This window comes from Syngnathus typhle, linkage group LG6, assembly GCF_033458585.1.
Source record: "Syngnathus typhle isolate RoL2023-S1 ecotype Sweden linkage group LG6, RoL_Styp_1.0, whole genome shotgun sequence".
Lineage (NCBI taxonomy): Eukaryota > Metazoa > Chordata > Actinopteri > Syngnathiformes > Syngnathidae > Syngnathus > Syngnathus typhle.
The window spans coordinates 12,980,815-13,005,083 of NC_083743.1; the positions used below are offsets into that span (position 1 = coordinate 12,980,815).

The 24,269-nt window shown below is 40.2% G+C and overlaps 1 protein-coding gene across 3 annotated transcripts in view; it reads left to right on the forward strand.

Moving 5' to 3' along the window:
• Positions 1-23,825, forward strand: part of limk1a (LIM domain kinase 1a) — a 30,640-nt gene extending 6,815 nt beyond the window's left edge. For 2 of the 3 annotated variants that reach the window (XM_061280961.1, XM_061280963.1), the window contains 14 exons: positions 5,251-5,389; positions 14,847-14,956; positions 16,116-16,331; positions 16,489-16,594; positions 16,850-17,070; positions 17,420-17,606; positions 17,846-17,932; positions 18,700-18,831; positions 18,953-19,012; positions 19,224-19,289; positions 19,572-19,740; positions 19,847-19,902; positions 20,501-20,658; positions 20,827-23,825. In XM_061280961.1, coding sequence (XP_061136945.1) covers positions 5,251-5,389; positions 14,847-14,956; positions 16,116-16,331; positions 16,489-16,594; positions 16,850-17,070; positions 17,420-17,606; positions 17,846-17,932; positions 18,700-18,831; positions 18,953-19,012; positions 19,224-19,289; positions 19,572-19,740; positions 19,847-19,902; positions 20,501-20,658; positions 20,827-20,995 — 1,876 coding nt within the window. In that variant the 3' untranslated portion in view covers positions 20,996-23,825. Of the gene's footprint in view, positions 1-5,250; positions 5,390-11,438; positions 11,707-14,846; positions 14,957-16,115; positions 16,332-16,488; positions 16,595-16,849; positions 17,071-17,419; positions 17,607-17,845; positions 17,933-18,699; positions 18,832-18,952; positions 19,013-19,223; positions 19,290-19,571; positions 19,741-19,846; positions 19,903-20,500; positions 20,659-20,826 lie in introns of those variants that run through there. The other variant, XM_061280964.1, reaches the window with a different exon arrangement.
• The last annotated feature ends 444 nt before the right edge of the window (positions 23,826-24,269 follow it).

A 24,269-nucleotide genomic window follows, 5' to 3' on the forward strand; every position in this document is an offset into this window, starting at 1 on the left:
AGGAAAATTGCATTTGATTAATCAATGATTATTCCATTACAAAAATATTTAATAGTGACTAGTAAGGCAGAAAGTTGGGTGGTTTTCATTAATTACCTAAGGAAATCTTCCATTTTCTAAAGATTGATTTACAGTGACTGATTTGTCAAATGATGCATTTGGCTTTGTTGTTTCACTTTCCTTTGTGTGTTTATATATACGTAAGCCATTTTAATTATGAACGACATGGCTTGGCAGTAGATCCTTCAAAGTGTAAAATGAATTGCTTTCAGAGGGATGTCGCTTCTGAAATATGTCATTGTGAATCCCGTTCTGCCAGCGCATTTTCTAAATTTATGCTCATGTCAACTCTACAAATTCGACTTTCGTTTGTATGCAAATATTCAACTTGGTTATTGACTTCCTCCTGTCGAGGTGGATATTAAGTTTATGTATTTTTTAATGCTACTAAAACTTCGTCATGTGTTTGTCACGTATTTGTCTTTATTGTAAAAACTGCATAGCAAGAATCTAATATTAAGGATTCTTCCTTCTGCTTCATGTTGAAATTTTAGCCAGACACATACTCTTCTCAAAATGCTGATGAGCAGGCACTCTTCTGAATCCAGTTGAACAACTGTCAGCTTCCAGAGTTTTCTTTTATTGTTCCCCAGCCAGTGAAACAAGTGAAAAGTTCCCACATTGAGCTCGCAGCTTAACACTCACAAAGTAAACTGCTGCCGTGCACAGACTTTACTCACAGTCTGCCCAGAATCCCATTTACCAGCTGAATAGTGCCACAAATACAATGTCACACCGGAGCATCTGTCTGTTCCCCACAAATAAAGCAGCACTTATTTTCCTCTGCTTGGTGTGAATTCGACAAATAGAACTGTGAATGCAGATTTTCACTCGATATTGCCAAGGTCACAGGAATCCTAGCCTCATTGGCTAAAGGGATTTCCTGGTTTAATGCTGCCCAATAGAGAGAAGGTGGGAGGTCAGCATGATGTGCTTCTCTCAGGCAGAGGGGGTGACATCATCGCCGTGGCATTGCTGGTTGCCAAGGAGAGAGAGGAGTAGAAAAGATGGGGTTCAAAAAGGGGGCACAGTGTTTTTAAGATGGATCCTTGGAGTTTTGTGAGAGCTGAGCAACATAAAAACCTGAATTCATTTGTCCCATCGGGAGTATTATTGTCTGTGTTAAGGAATCCTGCTGGTATTTTCCTTCATGCAAATGTGAACGTTTTGCCTCGGATGCCGTAATCCCCTCAATTTGCATGATCCTATGGGCGGGAACAAAGATGTCTTCCCCAGGCAGTTTGTGCGTGTGTGTGTGTGTGTGTGTGTGTGTGTGTGTGTGTGTGTGTGCGCGCATCTTTTGTTAGTGAGAATTTCAGCTTTGTAACAGTCACGCAATACTGCATTCTCCATAGCAGACACATTTGTTTTAGCCAACATCAGTCAGATAAGTTGCGAAAGACTTGGTACTATTATGTTGTCTTGTTTTCCCTATACTCCTTGACCAAAATTGGCGTATTGATCAGATTTCAACAGCATTTTTGCATGGCTTGCAGATAGAGATGATGGATTTCCCTCTGATGGTGTAGCTTTAATAATTCATTAGCAGCTACATTTCGGTGTGCGTAGTGTTTGTGCGCATTTCTTTACTGCGTTTCCCAACCTTTATTGGGGCAAATCACATATTTCTGTTGAGGAAAATATTTTCATTTTCTCTAGAGGGAATACACATACTAATCGTATCTTTCTAGGTTTTATTTCGTGAAAATGAACAAAACCACAATAGTTGCTGTTAAAAGAAATCTTCACAATTGGATAGGGCGGTGTCCCACTACATACCTGATGATCTCTCTTGGTACCATGGCTGGGAATGTTGTAACAATGGTCTTGTGAGTGTGAGGTCAGGCGTGTGGGTCTGGGTGTACGTCGTCGTAAATGTTTCAGGTTTACATCTGCCAACTGATGGTTATCCTTGGCTCGCATCGAGCAGGTCCATTTGGTTGCACCACTTCCTGCACCAGTGTCATTGTGCACGTCATATAACGGCCCAGGGCAACATCTGTATACACATGCAAGCTTCCTCATGGCACTTGTGCCATGTGTCAAATAGCAAAGAACGTTGTGTGAGTGCCTGGGAACAGCAAATCCTATTTTGATTTACATTATTTAAGTGAATAGTGTAATTTTTTTGTCTATATGGCCCACTGGTATGTTTAATCATAAAACATTAATTCACTTATTGATTGATTGTCCTCAGCAGTTTTTTTTTTTTCCATCCAACCGTCTACTCATTCATGTGAACAGGGACAAATGAATCATATTCAATTTTGACCCACGTCTGGCGCTCCTCATGATTAATACGATGCACAGATGGTCCAAACTATATTACATAATGAAACTGTCTAATAACATTACCTCAGGGGGTATAATAACTATGAATGAAGGTGTATACCGATAGAGCATATGGAGGTCGTTATGTATTTAAAAAGTATTTAATTGCTTCGGCACACGCTCATAAATGTAATTGTGATTAAAGGGGAAATCAACCCCCATATTTTTCTTTGTGATAGAATGTTCTGCGCAGCCCAACTAGTCGAACACAATGTTCCGATTCATGTTTCGTTTGTGGAATATGAGTCAAATGGGTAAAATCCGTCTGTTTTTATCCATCACAGGGGTGGCCATTTTGTCACTTGCTGGCGACTGAAAATGACATTGTATATTTTGCGCAGGGCTCGAATCGACCAACCAACCTTTGTCTTGGAAAAAGGAATTTAGTGCTCTGTCAGAAAAGTTAATTCCTTAGAGGATTTCCACTGGAGGGAGATTAAAGATTTTCAGACTCAGATCCCTCAGTTATTACCTGTTTTTAGGCCCAATTGCATGTCTCAAATCTGTTCTTATATCTTTTTTATTTTTCCATGGTCGTAAATTACATCTTCTGATATACTTGTCTTTCATGAGCCAAGTGCATTGAGTTCAACAAATCACCCAAGTTCTGGTTGATATTTTGACATTCTGCACGGGTGTGTGTTTGTGACTGTGTGTGCATGCGTGCGTGCATGCACAAAATCAAGTGTGCGTATTTCATGCTGATAATCCTCTTATGGTCTGTGCAACTGCAAATTCAGTCATGGAAAAAATACCCAAATGTGAGCTTTTGGATACACATGCAAATTACTGCAATTGTGTTAAACGTTTTTCCCCCCTAATAATGAAGTACTTGATCATAATCCTGTTTTGAGATTCCTATCTTGAGGGCATCACAATCTGGTTCCCACTAGTGCATTCAGCAATAAATAATTCTGGCACTCCCGGCTACATATGTTTGCATGGAAAATCCAAATCAAGCATGTCTGTCAACCCTCTAGGTGTGAATTTGTCTCAGTACAGGGTTGCAGGTTGTGTGTAGGGAAGTGTCTCAAGGGGAGATAAAAGGGCGCAAGGCAAGGACAGCAAAGTAGATCCTGTCTGGATGCTGCTGACATCTCCTGAAAGCCTTGACCCACTTCCAAGTCTCCTCCCACCCAAACATGCTGCATACTGAAGCAGCTCAATGCGTGCTGATGCTCAGATGCTCAAGAGGGAGGGTGTGCCTGCGATGAAGTGGCGCATGAATAAATTGTGTATTCTGCCATTGCAAGGTGAATGCGAGTGCAGCGGGTTTGCCGACAGAAATGACCTTGACCAAAGTCAAAAGAAGAAAACTGCTGCACCTGCAAGTTTATCAACACCTGCGCTTGTTTACAGCAATACACATGAGGGCCCAAGATGAGGAATGCTAATAAACTGAGGAACGTTGTTGGAAAATATGCATTGGACGTTCAGACAGCCAAGTGATTGGAAGGAAGTGGGGGAGACATTCACTTAGTCACAGCTGGTACACGCACAGATTTAGACAGATTACGAGCAAGAAGACACATTTTTTCACATGCACACACGTTAGTGTATCACTAAGTAGGTATTAGCACAGTTTTCGGTTTTGGACGGAGTACTCTGGGAGTATTTTAAGGCATTGTTTGCAGACAAAAGGGGAGAAAATGTTCACTTGGGAAATAGTGGTCAGTTTTAATTTTGGTAGACAGAGACTGACATTCATATGTTATGTTTGCATGAATTATTACTAATCCAATCATAATTGCACATTAAATTGCGATTGGAATATTGGCGTTGACTACATGTGGCATGTGGTACTACATTGAAAGCACGCAACTCTAAAATGGGAAGCATTGCCCAAAATATGTGTTGAAGCTTTTTTCGTAGATTATTTCTTGAAATTTACCTTAAATAGAAACACAGTAATATTATCCCCATTCATGTTATCAATAAGGTGACCAATAAATGGACACCTCAAACGGCACAGCTTTTATCAAAAGTAATTTCAAGAACATTTCAGTGTCAACGAAGCATTCTTTGTTGGTTAGAACGAACAATACTGCACTCGAGTCATTATGATGTTGCAGATGACAGCATTGCTTTTGTCTTTGAAAAACAGTCACTGGAGACACACATAAACACAAAGGCTCAGTCATAGCTGTGTGTTTTTTATGTGATCTCATTTGTCTTGCCTGTTTATCTCATTAGGATTGCTTGCGATAGCCTCTACAAGCACGCTCATTATCACCACCGGGACTATCTTGCTGCGTTTGTGTAAAATGTAGAGGTCACGGACATCGAGTCAACCGATCTGCCTTTCACTTTGACTGTTGGTGTTTCAGTCAAATGTTGAAAAATGACAAAGTGAGGCAAGTTTACAGTAAGATAATTGCTCAACTGGAAACAAACATGTCAAGTTCATAATAACTGGTAGTTGACACCAGACTCAACAACAGCTTCATACTCCAGGCTGTTAGGATCCCGCACTCGCTTCCCCTTTGTGCGTAGCGTCCTGTACTTTTGCGCTACGCTTACTGTCTGCTGTATGCACACTGGCTCCGTTTTGCTCCTCTTATTTATTGTGTTATCTGTTTATTTATTATTTATTCATCATTCTTATTATTTATTGTTTGTGCCTTCTTGTTTTTATATTGTGTCGTTTACTTGTATGTCTATCGTGTGCTGTGTCTCGTCACCGTGGGATAGAGAAAACGTAATTTCGGTTTCTTTGTGTGTCTTGACATGTGAAGAGATTGACAATAAAGCTGACTTTGACTTTTGACTTGACTTTGAATATGGACCATAAGAACAAAAATTAGTCATTATTTTCAGCCAAATGTTCATGTGTTGCTTTTTGCATTTCCTTTGTTATAGATGCTGTGAGTGCAGTAGCTCGCTGTCCCACTGGTACTATGAAAAAGATGGACGGCTCTTCTGCAAAAAAGACTACTGGGCCAAGTTTGGCGAGCTGTGCCATGGCTGCAATGACCTCATCACCACTGGCCTCATTATGGTAAGAGGATTATACAGCTAACACTTATCTTTCCTTAACCTCCAGGCCCTCGGTTTTTACAGTGCATACATTTTTGAAGATGAGGTAACTGGCTCAGAAATTCCACTTTCTTACCAAATTTGAATAATAAATCCTTTTGGGGTTTTTGCTGATGGAAAAAATACAATTGCCAGATATCGTAGACGAGAGTGTAAAAATGAGGATTAAATTTGCCAAATCTGAATTAAGATAAACAGCACCAATGTAATGAAAATTATTTGCATTGTGTGATTGCAGCACTAACACTATAATTATAGAGCTCAAAAATATGCTAGACTTTCTAATATAGTTTCTGAATAGCATTTGGATGTGCGTTTGTATGTTCTCTGACCAAGGAAATGGATGCCTCAAATAATACAGACTAGATTCACTGCACATGATGAAATATAGTCTCCTCCTTCATGTGTATCTCCTTTGCTGTGCAATCTCAATAATGTAACGTCGCCGTGTCTTAAGCGAATTGGGGATCATCCCTCGTCCTGTGTGTCCTTCTCTGGTTTATTGATCTTCTCACAAAGACAAATTACGTCTTTGACTTTGACAGTATGAGATTGACTTTCTATTTTTCACTGAATTCAGCAGGAGTCCTTTTATTTATACATTCGTCCAATTGGCACTCCTCTTGTTCAAGCAAGTAATTTTTCAAAGATGCTGTCACTGATTTTCATTTATTCAAATTAAGCAAGAAGTGGCATATTTGTAGTGTATTACTACCATATCAAATTGGTAAGCCCAGAAAGATGTAACCGTGCCCCATTGTAATGCAATTTAATTAAGAATTAAATTCAATTTCATGGTGCAACAAAAAAGCATTAGTGCAGCTACTATTTTCAGACTTTGTGACTTCAAGTGAAGGGCAAGTGGTTATGTTTGTTAATTCTTCCGGGGGGGTTTGTTCCACTCAACTTTCAACGACATCACAAGCTTGCAATTTCATCACATCCTTGCTTTTCTCATCTAATAATGAAATCAACCTAATTCACAGGCTAATGGACAATTGAGACACTATTATTGCCTCAGTCTGATTTGTTTCACCCAAATTACAATTTATTATCTGTCCTCATCTTAAAACAACACGCATTATTCAAGAGTCTAGACAGTTTGAGTAAATGAAAGTGGCTCTTGGGAGACTTTTTTTTTTTTTAACACGCTTTCATCTTCCTGCAAATAAAGTTGGCATAATGGGGCTTTGGCTGCGTTGTGAGAGCCACTTCTCATTCATTTAAGATGCATGTCAAATAGGGGTGTAACGATTCATCGATATACATCGATTAATCGATATAATGCTCTACAATTTATTGGCATCGATGCTAAACGTAAACATCGATTTTATATCGCCGTGTTTGACCTCGGACATTAGACACGACTTTATTTTGAAATCCAGTCCATTCATCGCTTCCTCTTTAGGGAGCAGTGCGCGCGGCGTTGTTGTGTTGTGAGCAGAGCAGGCACGTGAAAGGGTAGTCGACAACTAGTACGCGGCTCCTGGGCTGGTGCTATGGCTAGTGTCCAAAAAGACGAGGAAATTTGCTCCCCTTTAGGCTTCAAGTCATTCGTTTGGAAGCACTTTGGATTCCAAAGAAAATATGGCTCAACGGACAAGACACGTGCAGTTTGTAAATCCTGCCATGCGGTGATCAAATATTCAGGGAGCACAAATCTCGCCGCACATTTAAAGAAAAAACACGACATCAAAGTTCAGTGTTAAAATAAGCACTTTGTATACTACAATACTCTTGTAATTTCCTAAATAAAGAGTTTGCAGTACCTTGTTGATTTTGCGTATGAATTGTTATAAATCAGGATATTGTTCTATATTTTTTATTAAAAAAAAAAAATCGATCGTAGAGCACTATATCGTGAATGAATCGCAGCAGGCTTTAAGATATCGGCAAATATCGTATCGTAGTTCTTTGTATCGATATGATATCGTATCGTGACAAAACCCGCGATTTACACCCGTAATGTCAAATGTTTGCCAATAAGTTAATATTCGGTCGCAACCAACAGATTTTCTGTTGATTTAGCGCACCTATTTTTTGGTCTATAAAAAAAAGCCACAAGATTTTTTTCTGCTCAATACATCACTAGCATCGAAGCAGGAGTGCATTGCGTTCATCCGGCTTTTCTCATCGGCGCCTGGAGAGAGCAGTAACTCACTTGTCAGACTCCACTCAGGTCAATTATGACCTTTCCTGAGGATGTATGTGCTAAACTGAGACTCTCACTCTTGTAATTTAATTACCGTATATCCTGTCCCACCCTCACTCTGCTCTTATCATTGTTTTGCTTTGAGTAGACAAATCTGCAGACAGAATAAAAAAAAAGCTCCAAAGTGCAAAAAATAATGCTGAGCCATGGTATTCGATTTGTACGTCAGTGATTCAGGATGATGAATTATTTCCACTCTTACGGCGCCAGGAAAAAACCTTTGACCCTTTCTAAAATTACTTTTTTGTTGGCATAATTCTCCTTTTTCTCATCATTTAAGAGCACCAAACAATAAAGATCATCGATGACCTAAGTGAACGTAAAAATTTTCAATGGTGATTTCAGCTACCTGGCGCTGTGTGAATTGTCACCTAAATTTCATAAGTGGTTGGCCCATTCTTAGTGGCAACAACCACAATCGAGCATTTTCTATAACTCATTGTTATTGTCATTGAGTCTTACACATACATCATACCTATTTTGGCCCAATCTTAGAATTACTTGAATTCAGCAACACTGGAGGATCTTCAAACATGAACGGCCTTTGCTGTATTATTTTAACTTTACTTTTGTTTATCCATCTATTTGCTGAACTTAACATAAAGTGAGGAAATCATGTAAAAGAAAAAAAAAATTCAAAATACCTTTTCATGTCACGACCGGACATTATTGTTGAGTTAGTACTTTCTCCATAGTGATTTTAGTTTAGTCATTTGGTGCTATCCTATCAATGCTGTTGCATTTAAATTTTGATACTTTCATGGGATATTTTTTTTTTCCTTTTTTTTTTGTTTGAAAGTAGTGAGCGATCACATGCCGCGCAAGTGACATCATGTACTTTCCCCTGATTTTTTTCTCTTTTGTTCTGAAACTAACGTGTTATGTGTGTGTCATCAATCATTCAAGGACTATGGGGAGAATAAATTGTGTACTGCATATCATATAAATGAAATGCTTTAAAGATCTGTTTGCAATTAATTGAATGTGTTTCCATGACACAGCAAATATAAAATATTTTAATTGAAAGGGCAAAGTAGCAAATGCTATATCATATGTTAGTCACAACATGTTCATAAGTAAATTATAAGCCATCAAATATTTAGTTTAGTTTAGTTTATTGTTTAGCACATATTATTACAGCAATAACAGTGCAAGGAGGGAGACAAAGCCTAGGGCTTGTAGAGAGCTCCACTCCTGTTATATATACAACAAAGTGCTGTGTAGGCAAATGTCTCAAGTGTTTGAAAAAGGATGGACCAGGGGACAAACTTTTCGTGAAATACCTAGCATTTCCATAGATCTTATGCAAACCAAATCAATATGTTCAGACCAGTTTAAGGATTCGTCTACTATAACACCTAGGAATTTGGTGCTCGTTATTTGTTGGATTTCGTTATTGTTTATGTAAATTTTGATCTGTTCTTTGAGGTAAGATTTATTTATATTGCAGAAGATCATGAAGTTATTTTTTTTTATATTGAGTGGCAACTATTATATATATATATATATATATAATATTGTTTTGAACCATTTTGTAACGGAGGACAACTCAGCATTCACACTTGCATTGAGGGAGTTAAAATCATCATGGGTGGCAATGAGGTTAGTATTTGATGGACTAAACAGCATCCTGTTTCTGTTTGAGTGGTTTTGGTTTCTACTTTCAATTCCACTTTGCTGATTGTGGGCAGTACAGCAACACATTAGCACACGGTTTGTGTGTGTCTAGTAGGAACACCACCAATGGAAAGTCCCAGATGTGGGATGTAACTGGTTGGTAACCTTCTGTGGGTGTGAGGTGGGTTTGTGTTTCATAAGAATGTTTTTGTGATGTCTGACGACATGGAGACATGAAGTATCGGTTCTTCATTGTTAAAAAATGGTAACTGATGAAGAATTGTGTTTGTGTGAACCCCAATATGCATGGCAGGCCTGCAGTTCAACTATTTCTAGTCCTCCTGTATACAACTGGCATTTCAATACTCACAATTGATATATGAATAAAAACTTTGTTAGCTAATGTAGTTACTTTTGTGACAAATTAAATAAAAAATTTCCTGGAGAAACGTTCTGAACACAAATGCTACTGAAGTGCAGCACTGTTTCGCCATTGTTGACATGCCCAAAAACAACACTTAAACTCAAAACCTATAATATCATAAATGGGTAAATGCTAAGCACAAATGAAAACACTAATGTCTTGTTAAAGAAATTCTGTGCTTATTTTAGCGTAGAGAGTTTCACATCCTGAATTGTGTCTAGGCTGGTTTATCTTTTGACCTCTAAAGATAATCGAGCCAATGTGAAAACAAACAATTTGCCTCATTTCCAAGCCAGGACCACATGAAAATATTGTAAAATTAGTAAATGACTCAGATGCTTTTAAGAAGTTCCCCTTTCCGCAAGAATTTGTGACGAATTTGTGACAATCATGTATTCTATTTTGGGAGATGGGTTTCACCCTTGAAATGTTTTTGCAGTCCCGATCTTATCGGGAAGATTTGATAAGCCCCATTGTGGCGCCTGGACACATCAGCAAATGTGAATAATCTCCTCCACTACTGCATTGACATGTTCATTGAGGAAACAAGTATGTCACACTTAGCAGTGCAACCAGTAAATCTCAATGTAGCTGTGCTCACTTTTTCACTTTGAGGCGATAGCACATGAGCCATGTGAGTGTTGTTGCTGTAGTTGATGTGGATTAATTTTTTTGCAGGTGGAGGCATAGTATACAATAAAAGTGTAGTTACCAAAATATATCCTCTCTAAAACTTTTTAAAAACTAAATTTTCAAATATCTAATTTTGTGAGCCATCCCCCATAGCATCGATAGTAACTTATTTATGAATTCTTAGCACGCACATGTCTGGCCGCCTATTAATACCTCACCACTGAGATGGCCTTGAGCCCATGCATAATACAAGGGGTCGGGTCAGCACACTGAGACGACAAGGACAAGTGAGATGCTGCTCTGACGCAGGAGTGACACAGCGGTGTGATAGAGATTGGAAGAGAAAGTTAGGAAACTGTGTCTGTGTGTGTGAACTGCCTTCAGAGCAATAATAAATCCAAACATATTTTGCGTTTGTAACATCTTAAATAGAGCTGTTAGTGTCACGCTAAATACAGTACATATTTAATGAATTTACAAATAATATTGTATATCACGTTGTCTTGGAAAGGTTATGAAATTTGGAAAGTTATGAACTCCATAGTTCATACTGGAGGTCTGTGTGGATGTAGTTTTCCATAGCTGACATGTTGTTGTGAAATAAAATTTAGACTGTGCAACTGAATGAACAGCTACTTCATTGAACTCCATTTGCCTCATTTGCTTCAAGACTTTATTACTCAATCGATATTTCAATTACTATGGCAATTTCTTGTAGGCAGTCATCAGTGACCAGAGAGTGAAAATAATACAAAATGTAGTAATATTCCAATGTAAACAGTATATGGAAACAGTAATTGTACATTACAAAATATTAGCGTGAGGGTCAACTTAATTGTAGATCATTTCAACCTTAGGATTTGGTTGTCATAATGAAATAAGACTAGACGGTAATATGATTTAGTTTGCTGGGGCAAATGCCACAAGAGTTTTTTTTCTCCATTTCAACATGTAAAGTCACTCTGTTGGGGTTAAAATGTGCCGACGTGGGAGATTTGAAAGAAAGAATAGGCATTTGCTGATGATACAAGTGTGGGGGGTGAAACTGCCGGCCGGCGCGTGTGCAAGAGTGGGCGGGACCAAGCAGTAAGTGATGAAGTCATAGCTAAAGTAGGCGAGCTGGGAGGGTTTGGTGGAGGAGGGCCGACAAGAGAGATGAGCTCAGCTGCAGAGGCATGGGTTTGCTCACCTCCCCGCCCTCCCAGTGCAGCTTCAGCGTTCTGCCGCTGTGACCGCGACCTGCTCGTGTGTATGTTTTGTGTACTGAGGTCGCCTGTTCTATTTAGAATGTACTAGAACAGAACAGAGGCACCAGCTTATGGTGGCCGACATGGTGGGAGACCTGTTTTTCTGGAGCTTCTGCTGTCTTCGGCTGTGGAAAAGGGACAAGAAGGTGAGTGGGAGTACGGATGCTGATGCGGATGATGTGTAGTATGCATGAGCCGGGAGAAGGCAATTGGGTGACATGGTTTGCCGGCTGCTGCGAGCACTTTCCTCCATTTTATCCTCCCTTTTAAATTTAAAGCCGATAGCAGCGGAATATGTGTCAAATCAATGTGGGTCACTTTCCTCCATCTTTTACTCCCTTTTAAATTTAAAGCCGATAGTGCATAGCAGCGGAATATGTGTCATTTCAATATGGGTCACTTTAATGCTGTGTAATTCCAAAGCTCTCCTCTTTTCTGAGAGGCGCTCATGGCTTTTTCTTCATTTAAAACTGATGAGCCATGGCACATCGGCACTATTTCTTTAGAGAAAATGAATGTCCTGATTGTCAGAGTTTGATCATTCTTAAGATGTCATGTTTAATCTCTGCATTTCTGGACCAGAAATCCTTAGTGCCACAGTGTGTGTGAGATTTCTACAGTTATAGATGGAAAGGACTAAATACATTAGCAGGGTCTTAAAAGCCAAGCCTGTATGTACGTACGGTAGAAGGGGGTTTCCACTCCGTGCATCAATGTAGCCTACTGTCTTCTCAGTGGCTCTCTTCCTAATTGTATTTCCCTAAATAATGTCTTCTGCAACTCTGAAGTGCAACATCACTTCTGATATAGAGGCCTAGTCTTGGTTATATTTGGGGTTTTTACACAGGAAATGGTTTTGACACATTTGAGTGAACTGTGAGGGAAGTATCTGTGACCGATAGAAATGTCCTGTTTTGGCTTTGTTGTCAAAAATAGGATTATGACATTATTGAAGCTGTGGGGCCATGGATGTGTTTAGGACTCGTTTGGTGTTGTGGTCAAGTTTATTACAAGCAGTTTAAGCAAAGCCAAATCTGCGTTTAATTTGGCAAACCCATTGAGAAACATTGTGCCCATAGTTGATGAGGTCAATGTGTTCCATACTAAACCAGACTATCTTAATGGTTCTAAAATGTTGTTCATAAATAGTGTGTCCTTACGTGTTTATTGTCTGTTACAGTCTTGTGTGTGTTTTTAATAGTGGTTTCCAACCGCAAATGCTTGACCTCGGTACCAAGCTCTTTGTCCAGACAAGCAATCATCACCCAGTGAATATTCAGCATTTGGCCAGATGTCAAGCATCTTTTGAGATTGTAATACCCACATGTTTTTCCCGTTTGGAATTGGACATAAATTACACAGATTGGCTCAAAATTGTGTCTGTGCGCATTTCAGAGGCAAGGAAAGGTCACATGTTAAAACAAACAAACTTTAAGATTGGCTCAAAATTGTGTCTGCGCATTTCAGAGGCAAGCAAGAAGTCCCACATGTTAAAACAAACAAACTTGAAGGTGTGACTTGCTAATTTGGCCATTGTGATATCATAGTATAAATGTTATTGTGAGAATGAAGTCAGATGTTTATAAGAGAAGAATGAGCAGTGAGCACATTCAAGTCAAGTGCTTGTCACTTTAGCCATTTTGTGTTAAGCAGCAAGGTAGGATGCCTGTCTGCCACTGACCTACATTTCAAAAAGTAAAGCTTCTTTTGAGAAAAAAATAATAAACTTAACGCTAAGCGCAAACGCAAGACGTGCTGCCCTTTGAGGGCCTGAATATGTTGGCAATAGGGAAAGTAAAACAATGACATTATTTTGTGTTGTGAGCCCCGCAGCAATTAAAGTAGAAAAGTGTGTTGCAAAATAATAAGCTTTCCCCTGAAGCCACCAAACAGTTCTGGTTTCTTTTGTGGGGATACATTTGCTCTCTAAAAAGATGGTGCCACAAGGCCGTATGTTTCTCAGACACACTCAGTCACACACTCCAAACCACGATGAGATCATACACAGTTGATAAAATACAACAGCCTGATCACAGACGTCAGACGATCTCATTTAGCTGGTTGCTCAACAGTCACATGGTTGACACAAGCATTCTCCTCACAAATCTCGCAAGCATTAATATCTTCCACCTTTATAATTGCCACCTTGGGGTGGATGCATTTCCTCCCCATGACGACCACAGCTGTCGTCTGTCCTATGTGGTTTTTGTGTGTATGCTTGTGTGCGTACGTGTTTGCGTGTGTGTGTGTTTAAGCAAATGGCAGCTGCGGTGTCATGTTGTGCAGAACCGCACACCCTTTTCATCCCTGTCCAGCTGTCCTCTCTACTTCCTGTTTCCCATTTGGCGCCGTACACACACACACACACGGGTCATGTTTCCATCACAACAGAGACACCGCACTGACGACATTACATTCATTTCCTGAACTCCTCATTGAATTAGTTATCCAGTAATAAATTATTTTGACTTCACGGGTCCTAAATAATGTATTTCTTTTATATGATTTGTTTATACTGCTTCTTCTTTCCTCCTTAATTGTTTGAGATGGTGTTTGCGTGCAATAAATGTCAAATCATGTCATAAAATAACTGTTTATGGCCCCCATGTTAACATTTCTCATCAAATCATAATAAATCTTTCATTCAAGCCAATTTAGGTATTTTGTTTTTTTACGATGACCTCCAAAATCATCTATATGCTCCTGTCATCTCTGCGTGTTTTTGTTGTCAGTGCTCTTCTCCCCAGAGGGTGGGGCAGGAGGCATGTGGCTTTGGACATTGATTTAATTGATTCTAGTTGGAACGTTGCTGCCCAGATTTCCTCCTCTTTGTCTCGGATTTCTCCATTTCATTTTGTTTCAGTTTGACGTTTTAAAAGGGACTCTTTAGAAATGACATGTGGTGTTGATGTTCACTTAATCAATGTCACAAGCGTGTGTGTTTAGTCTGGAACAAAACAGCTTCAAATTTGAGTATAACATATATGTTATAGGTCTTGTGATTTATCCGATACAGTTAGTGAGTTAATGTCATTTGTATGAACAAATGAAATTTGCACCAGGGACCTGGTTGATTTATAATGCTCATTGCTGCCTCTGTTTTTGGCTCTAACTCAATTTTCTTGCTTTTTGCACAACCGCCCTAAACTCAAGAAGAGATCTGGCAGCAGCAAATGTAATCTACCAGACCTTGCCCTACTTCTCACACCACTCACAGGCCTTGTTTTGCTTCCTTGGACATGGCTATACCCGCTTCACAGTGCATTTTTGTTTTTCTCGCTCACAGGTTGCAGGGGAGCAAAAGTATCACCCTGAATGCTTCACCTGTCTGAATTGCCGAACATTCATCGGTGATGGAGACACGTATGCTCTGGTGGAGCGATCCAAACTCTACTGGTGAGCAATGACTTTTGACAAGTGTTTTTATTTTAGCAGAAGGAAGTCTGCCTCCCAATTCAGAAATGCAGGGTTCAAATAATGTCTCTGGTTGGTCATTTGTCTACATGTGCTCTGCAGTTGGCTGGCGATGACTGCCCTATACGTCTCAGGGGCCGGCCACTTTGTCTTGCACTACCAATTGGTGTTGACTGAAAATGACATTACAGTGCCAAAGGGCTCAGGTATTAACTGTGATGTCATTTTCAGTCGACGGCAAATGGCAGTGCAAGATAAAATGGTCCTGTTTAAAAGGGACAAATAAAAACATGTTTTATCATCCAATTCAGCAATTAATCTAAAAAGACGAGTCTACAGTTTCATTGATGACTAAAAGAATCGTTAGTTGCTGTTGTTAGTTGTCCTAATTGCATGTCTTTGTATTGAAGTGGTCATTGTGGTCGCTAAAGTCTTGCAATGCAACTTCTGGTGTGGGTTGTGGCCCAGAATTTATTTTAGTTGCTGCTATAGCAAACTAAAATCTAAAAAAAATAAATAAATAAAATATCTAAGCCTTCTGAAGTGCACCCAAAACCACAAATAAGAAGCAGTCCACCAAAAAGAAAATAAATAGAATTTTTCATGAGCTGTATAATTTCAGCTAGAGTGCACACTTTTTAATCACGCTCAAATCAGGAACACTTCCAAAGACTTTCTGAAGCCACATGAAGTCGTGAAATCTATTAGACACTGTAGAAACTTTTCATTTTCATGTTTTGGGTGCTTAGTGATGTTTTGAAACTCAAACCAATCTGCATGAGTCATCTGGACACTGTTTGGATGTGGCAGTAATTGGGCTTGCAGTTTGACCAAATCTTTAATATGCCTTGGATCCTTGTGTGTCAAATAGTGCTTACTGTTAGCTGGGTGAGCTGGCGGCTTATGTCTAGCTTTGGTTTGAAAAAAAAAAAAAAAAACCTTGTACAGTGGTTTCAGTGAGAACTTATTGCTCGACAAGACACAGCAACAACCAGTGTTTGGTCTTCATTCTTAAGAGGAAATGATGTTTAAAAAAAAAAAACATAAAAGATACAGGTGTGGTGTTCTCTGCAGTTTGAAGTCACTGAGTGAATCATGATTAAAAATTCTGTACCTCTCAAAATTTCTGCCCTCGCTCCAGTGGACACTGTTACTACGAGACTATCGTCACCCCCGTGTCGCTGCCGGACTCGCCATGCTCGCGGATCCCTCACACGGTCACGCTGGTGTCGATCCCCGCCTCCGCCGAGGGTACTAACGGGCGACGGGGGAGGGGCTTCTCTGTGGCTATCGACCAGCCGATCAGCCCCAATGAAGGCTGCAGTCCTGAACTCGCACGCACCGTCAGGGTTTCTCAGTGAGTATGCAAGCCCATGTTTTTGAGAACAAAAAGGAGGTCAATAAATTATGCAATGAAGAAGACATATTTCCAGACAAGAGATGAAAGATTGTATTTAATCGTAAGTGTGAGTAATCTTCCTTTGTTGTGAAAGTGTTTTATTCCTCCTCCCCAGGGTGGATTCTGATTGCTTTAGTCCAGATGTCAAAAATTCCATCCATGTGGGAGACAGGATCCTAGAAATCAATGGAACCCCCATTCACAACGTTCCTCTGGACGAGGTAGTTGCCACACATCCCGCAAGCCAATTTATTCATTATGCCACTTAGGGATTGCCTGCTGCATTTGATGCATAATTTTGTGAGCCAAACGCCGCTCATTTAAGCATTTGATGTGCCTCTAATTGTACTTGTGGTTAAAAAGATTATCATAATCATACATTTATGGGATTATGAAAACAAATAATGGTAAAAGCATTTCTCCACGATTACTTTCATCATGACGTTAGATTGACTTTTCATTGTGATATTTCTCAGATCGACCTGCTCATTCAGGAAACGAGTCGGCTGCTGCAGCTCACCATTGAACACGACCCTCACAGTCGGGTGCAAGACGGGAGCTCTTCAGAGTCTGGGGAGCAGGTGGATGGCCCACTTTCCCCGCAACTGTCTGCGGGGCCCAGCCCCATCTTACCCATCCTGCCTATCACACAATCCCCCATCCCTGACATGAGCAACTTGAAATCACGCCTTGTCACGTAAGATGTTATTAACTGTTTTCTTATTCGCAGTAATTTGTCGATGGTTGAATTGGCAAAAAGTGTGTGAAAAGTTTGCACTAAATTTACTGTTGTTTGTTTGCACCACTCACTTTTAATCTTAAGGAATGTTTTTGCTGTTCTATAACTTTTTTACAATGCAATAAGTACTGTAAGTGTATAATTACTTACTCCTTTATAATGTGCACTGTAATTTTTCACATTAAAAAAAAAAAGAAATTCAATACAGCTTTTGTCTTAGCTCTCATGGGTCGTTGCTGTTAAGTGTATGTTCTTTAGCAACCCTCATAAAAATGTCTAACATAAAATGCTGCATCGATTTTTCCAGGCGGAGCTATAGCATCGAAAAGTCGCCAGGCTCCAGCAAAGCTGCGTCCCCCATCTCGCAGGGGAAAGACATCAACCGCTCCGAGTCGCTCCGAGTCATCCCCAACCGGACGCACCGCATCTTTCGCCCCTCTGACCTCATCCACGGAGAAGTGCTCGGGAAGGGCTGCTTTGGACAAGCCATCAAGGTACATTTGATGCTATTACATTTAAGTGGAGCACATAACTGTGTTTGAGAGATGAAGGTGATGATGCAAGCCTCATAGTCGATAGGTTCTGGGTTGGAATGTCAGCAGGGTGTTGCCTCTCGTTCAATGTCAGCTGGAATTGGCTCTCGTTCACCCGCACCTCTAATAGGCACAAGCAGTATGGTGAACTTATGAATTGCCTCCTGTTGAGGATTAATTCCAGTTGCTCTTGACTCCAGGTGACCCACAGGGAGACAGGAGAGGTCATGGTTATGAAAGAGCTGATTCGCTTCGATGATGAAACGCAGAGAACATTCCTGAAAGAGGTGAGTGATTGAGGGAGGATATCCTCCTTTCATTTTTAAATGTACAGCAGATGAATGATGTTTGTCTTCACCTCTGGGTGTAAACTGAATATTTTAAAAAGAACGCCTTTGTGCAATGATCACAATATTGCACTAAGGTGTTCCTTTGGGTGGATCAAGTGACAAGAGAATGACCTCAAAAGTACTTGGCGATACGGTCCAGCCCTCATGATTACAGTAGGTGGTGTCCTCTGGGGTTCACATGTTGATGATGGTGGTTTAGTGCCAAGGAACAGAGGATGGAACCTCCTTAGAATAATATCCTGAAGTGCTTGAAATAGGCTGCTTGGATGCAGCGTCACCACAAGTCTTCATTGAAGACGGACTAAAGGAAGTAGTGCCATCTAGAGGCAGAAAAAAAGAAACTTAGGTTGACCTTTATGGGTTGAAACATGTTTTATACATCTTCTATGTAAGAAACATTGTTTAAGGGCGGGGCAACATTTATAGTGGAGGAACAATTCCCTTACAAGAGGCAATAACACTCGGGAAGAATTTTTTTTATACACATACATGAGTACAATAGACTACTAAACAAACTAAAAAAAGAAAAGCTTCACTCATCATGACAGCACAACTAAGAAGTTTCTATTCTGGTAACATTAGTTTGGGAAACAGCCCTAAACTCTAAAACTGACCACCAAGCAGTTACTGTATGTGAGAAGGCATTGTGAATTCTCTGCTGTTGACTCGCAACTTATAAAACTGTCGTCGTGTATTCTCATCAGGTGAAGGTGATGCGTTGCTTGGATCACCCCAATGTGCTCAAATTCATCGGCGTCCTCTACAAAGACAAGCGACTGAACTTCATAGCAGAGTACATCAAGGGTGGCACCTTGAGGGAAATCATAAAGAAAATGGTAAGAGGAATTCATGTGACTAGTCTTTTTTTTTTTTTTCTCACAATAGTCAGTCCAAATAAAGGTTTATATCTATATAATTTTGTCCAATGTTAATATCAATATGTCTTATCTCTCTCAGGATAGCAACTACCCTTGGAACCAGAGGGTCAGTTTTGCCAAGGACATAGCTGCGGGCATGGTGAGTTCATGAATTCCATTTGGATTAGCTCAGTGTTTGTTGTGTATTTGGCTTGCCTTTCGCACAATGATCAATGTCACGCATGACTTGAATTCCTGTTGTCACAATGTTGGCCTCTTGAAGTGAAACAAGGCACTTTTGTTCCCTTGCTACAGTTTTTCTTTTTTTTAAACTAACACTACAAACGTTTGTTTTCTTGTCTGTCATGTAGTCGTATCTGCATTCCATGAACATCATCCACCGAGACCTGAACTCTCACAACTGTCTTGTCCGGGAGGTAAGAACTGTTGTCTTCAAGGACATGTTTTCTTTGCACATTCAACACAGTGGATCTGCCACTTGAAAAAACAAGGCTGAGCTTTGTTCACACAAACTGCACTTCTTACAATGCACTCTTCAAGTTTATTTTAATCAAAGAGTAGGTAACTAATAAGTAAATCTCAAAGAGCAGATTGTAGTTGAATATGCTGCAATTTCTGTGGATTTTTTTATAGTTATTTATTTGATCTGATTCATTAGTAAAGACTGAGTAGAGGAAACATTTTATGTCTCTGTGAAGAACAACACGGTGGTGGTGGCAGACTTTGGATTGGCCCGACTCATGGTGGATGACAAACACGAAGAGAAGTTTTCGCAGGGTAAACTGCCGGGTCTGAAGAGGCCCGATCGCAGGAAGAGGTACACCGTGGTGGGGAACCCTTACTGGATGGCACCTGAAATGATCCATGGTATGAATGAAGAGAAACATGTTGGCATTTTATTGAGGAATAGTATAAAAATACATGACAAATAATTACTCTGAACTTAATCTGATTTGTTCTTTTGCTTTCACAGGAAAGAGTTACGATGAGAGGGTGGACATCTTCTCATTTGGTATTATGCTATGCGAGGTGAGTTATCCTCCATTGTTGTGTTGTGCATTGAAAGTAGGGGAGGCAATTCTGATATGTATTTTATTTTTAATACAGATCAGGGGTTCAATGTTTCTACATGAAAATCTATTTGAGGGCCAAACAGTTGTCTATTTTCTACCTAGTCGAGCTCACAGTCAAGTTCTCTAGAATTCCAATGCGTATTTGTTCATCAGTCAGCCCTGTTTGAGAAAACTTTGTATAAAAGTTCCAAAGAACTCAAAACTATTTCCTAGTGATGCAACTCTTGTTTTCTTCCCTGGCCACACTCCCTCAAAACTATTTGCTAGTGATGCAACTAGTGTGTGTTTTTTGTTTTCCTTGGCCACACTCCATTAACTTCATCTGGCTGGGCACAGATGAGTTGCTCAACGACTCCAGAATATGACCAAAGGGGACAGTATTACATCAATGCTGAAAGTTGTCTCATGTGGTTGGTTACTGCCAGGAAGGCAAAATGCTGCCATGGTCTGCTGGAAACAATCAGCTTTGGTCTGGAGGTTTTATTTGCACACAGCTGCAGAAGGGCAGAATTTCTTCGTTTATGCGCACTCTTATTTTTTGTGTGGCCTTTCAGATCATTGGCAGGGTCAACGCTGACCCAGATTACCTCCCGAGAGCGGTGGATTTTGGACTGAACGTTTCGGGCTTCCTTGAGCACTACTGTCCTCCCGATTGTCCCACGGCCTTCTTCCCCATTGCTGCTGTGTGCTGTGACCTCGACGCTGATAAACGGTCAGATAACACATGGAACGGGACAGTCTAGACAAAATGTGATGCCTTCCTCTCTTTAGGTGTGAAATTAAAGCTCATTCGCTGGTATTAGTTGAAACTAAACGCGGCGTAACCGATTCGATAACACAATTGACGTTCTTATTCAGTGTTGCCAATCTTTCTCCATAGCCCGGCTTTTTCCAAACTGGAGCAATGGTTGGAAAATCTGAAGATGCACTTGGACATGGCCCTGCCGCTCGTGTCTGAAGTGGAACAGCTGCACAAGGCATTCTGGGAGAACAACAGCATCACTCGGTCCGAGAACGGCCTGCACATCCACCCTGATGAGCGAGAGTAAAGCGTGATGGGACAGGAGAAGGGTCCAAGTGACGGTCTGCCCCTTGCGGCGACGGAATCGTGTCTTGTAACTCGGGCCACGCCCCAAGCAGATGCAATACGTACAGCTTGGCTCAGGCCTGGCAAGTAGACTCAGGGGCACAAGCGTGCATCTGAAAAGCCACTTGTTCAAGACGAGCGCACATAGTCTTAAGTCCAGTGGAGAGATTGTCACTCTGACAAGCCGGATTCTGCTACACATGACACTCATGTAGAGCATGACGTATGCAATCAGCATCCATCTTCAATTCATAGCTCCACCCTTTGCATAATGTAGATTTACATTTGCAGTTACTAGAGAAGATAATGATGTGACTTAAGCAGAAAGTTTGGACCTCTACAGGAAGCATTGCTACCTTGATTTAGTCGCATGTCCTGTTTGTCACATAATGTGTACAAACCCAGTTGAATTTCAAATTTCCTCTATCGTTGACTAGAGAGTGCATGGCTGTACATTTTGGCTTCATTCTTATTCATCATGTCCCAGAACTGTTAATGCTGATTGTGTAGCACTGATTCAACTCTGAGGTACACACACACACGCGCACACACACACGCTCACACATGATTTGGGCTAAATTGAGTTATAGTCTTTAGCATCTCTACTCCCTCGTAATGTGGCATCCTCAGTTTTCTAATGTTCAAAGTGTACATAGATAGCAACATTGTAAATGTGTTAAATATTGTACATGTAAAGACATATTTTCTATACGTATTTGCATCATTGCCATATTTGTATTGGCTGGCTCAACTTTAGTTACAATTATGGAGATTGGAAGGTTTTGACTGCAGTTTCTGGGTGTCGGCATTTGATAGTTGATTGTGGATTGCAGTGGAGTCACTGCTCTCCATTTGATTTCTTGAGCTGTTGCAACGTGTATTTCAGTTTTTGGTTGACTGCTCCTTCAGAGTTAACTGCATCGAAGCTTTCCCCCCTAACCATGTGGACTATCATTCAAACACCCTTCAAATTTTGAAATGCAAAAATAAAAATGGGTGGCGCACTGGTTAGCACGTCCGCCTCAGTTAGGAAGGTGCAGGTTCGATTCCACCTCTGGCCCTCCCTGTGTGGAGTTTGCATGTTCTCCCCGTGCCTGTGTGGGTTTTCTCCGGGCACTCTGGTTTCCTCCCACATCCCAAAAACATGATGGTAGGTCGATTGAGCACTCCAAATTGTCCCTAGGTGCAAGTGTGGATGGTTGTTCGTCTCTGTGTGCCCTGCGATTGGCTGGCAACCAGTTCAGGGTGTCCCCCGCCTACTGCCCGATGACTGCTGGGATAGGCTCCAGCACCCCCATAGGGACAAGCAGTATAGAAGATGAATGGATGGAAAATAGTAATGTATCCAGTATAGCTTTATGTTGTTCCTTTATTTATTGTTTACATGTACATTCTGTCTGTAAATATCGCTTTATATTGTGTGTCTTTACTCATGTCAATTGCAGTGATGTGCACAATGGCACCACTTGGAAATGATCGCTTCCCCCCCAAAAAAAATCTCACTTGCACCTTTTAAATCTCTTGGCTGTAAACTCAAATGTTTCATTTGACAAGCTGCATGGTACAATTGCTATTAGTCGGTTTGCCTTCTAAGCCTGAATATTGTGATGTTAAAGAACATTTTTAAATAGATAGTAAACAAAACAGCATCTGTTTTATATATAAATATATGGAAACCACTGAAATCTTTTGTATGGATTTTCATTTGCACTATATTAACCAAATGGCTGGTTAAAGCCATGTTTTTTTATTTCCTTCTTTGGGCTACTTGTGATAATAAGGAAATGATGTCGGTTCAGGTTGATTAAATGATGCAAGACACTGATTGAGCCTTTTAATATGTTGACGTACAGGAAAATCTATCCTCATGTAATCTTACTGGACTTGGTTATTAAAATGAAACTTTTGACATCTTTCATGCTAATTTTTGATTGATCTGTGGTGAAAATTTTAGAGTAGGATTTAAACTTTCAAGATATGCATGTCCAGTTTGAATGCCACAGAGGATAGAGTTGTCCTGTGTTAGCTTCTTCAAGGATGTGATGTCCCAACTCTGCTTGCTGCCTTGCTCAGTGGTCCTTTGTCAATCATGTTGTGTGTCGTGTCTGATGGCTTGTCTGCAATCACTGAACATCTTTTGCCCAAAGTAGAACTTTTGCCTCCCGTAGTCTATTGGCTCAGGGCCGTCAATTTCCTGGTTTTCTTTAACCATGAAGTCGCTCCAGAACACAGTAGTAACAGACGTAAAGGGCATGTGATCAGTCGCTTCCTATTCAAAATTGCTTATTTATAGCAAACCATTCCACGGTGATGTGTTACCAGTGTACCAACTCTAATTCTTATGTGAGCATGTCGATGATGTCTCGGTGAGGACGATGTGATGATCAATTAGAATGTTGCCGCAGCACTTCTTTGCAAAGGATCAATACCTCTGATCAATGCTGTGCCTTTGTTGTAAGCTAGCCTTGCTAACACTTGAAAATGACCTTATTTCCTGATTTTTATTTGTATCATACACCCAAGCCTGATTTCAGTGGGCTGAATATCATGTTTATATAAGATTTTCTCCTTGTCCTTTGCTTATATTTATATCTTCCTGAGCTTCACTCAAGTTTTGATATATTAATATTCTAATTCTTTTGTTGTCTTATTTAAGTTTTACACAAGCTGTGAAAACTATTCTGCACTTTAAATCCTGAGCGTGAACATTCGGACTCTTGAGGAGACGAGTGTTATTTTTTAATTTTACTTGTTGTCACGGCTTAAAATAAAATTGTTGCTCCTTAAAGAAACCAGTGAGTGTTGATTTCTAATAACTATGCCATCACCAATGTCTACATACATAACATCTTGTAATCGTTTCTAATGTCCTAACGTTTCCTTTATATACACTTCTTGACCTGGGTCATGGGTGCGCTGGAGTCTCTCCCAAGTGACAACACAATTTGCAGAGTTATTTACACTCCATGTCAAAAACAACAAAAATAAGAGAACAGCCATACTTCACTTCAACCACAAGATGTCACTATTTAAAAAGCTTCATTTGTTGCGCCTCACAGGGGGCTTTTTACACTGCAATTTACAGATTCTCGGTGTCTTGACTGAGACGCTTGATTTTTTTTTTCTTTCTTTTTTTAAACGGGCCGCAATTGATTTTTAGAACAGATGGGCCAGGTCTTTTATAGATGAGTTAAATACAACCTAAATTAAAATTCTAAGTAAAAGATGAGCAATTG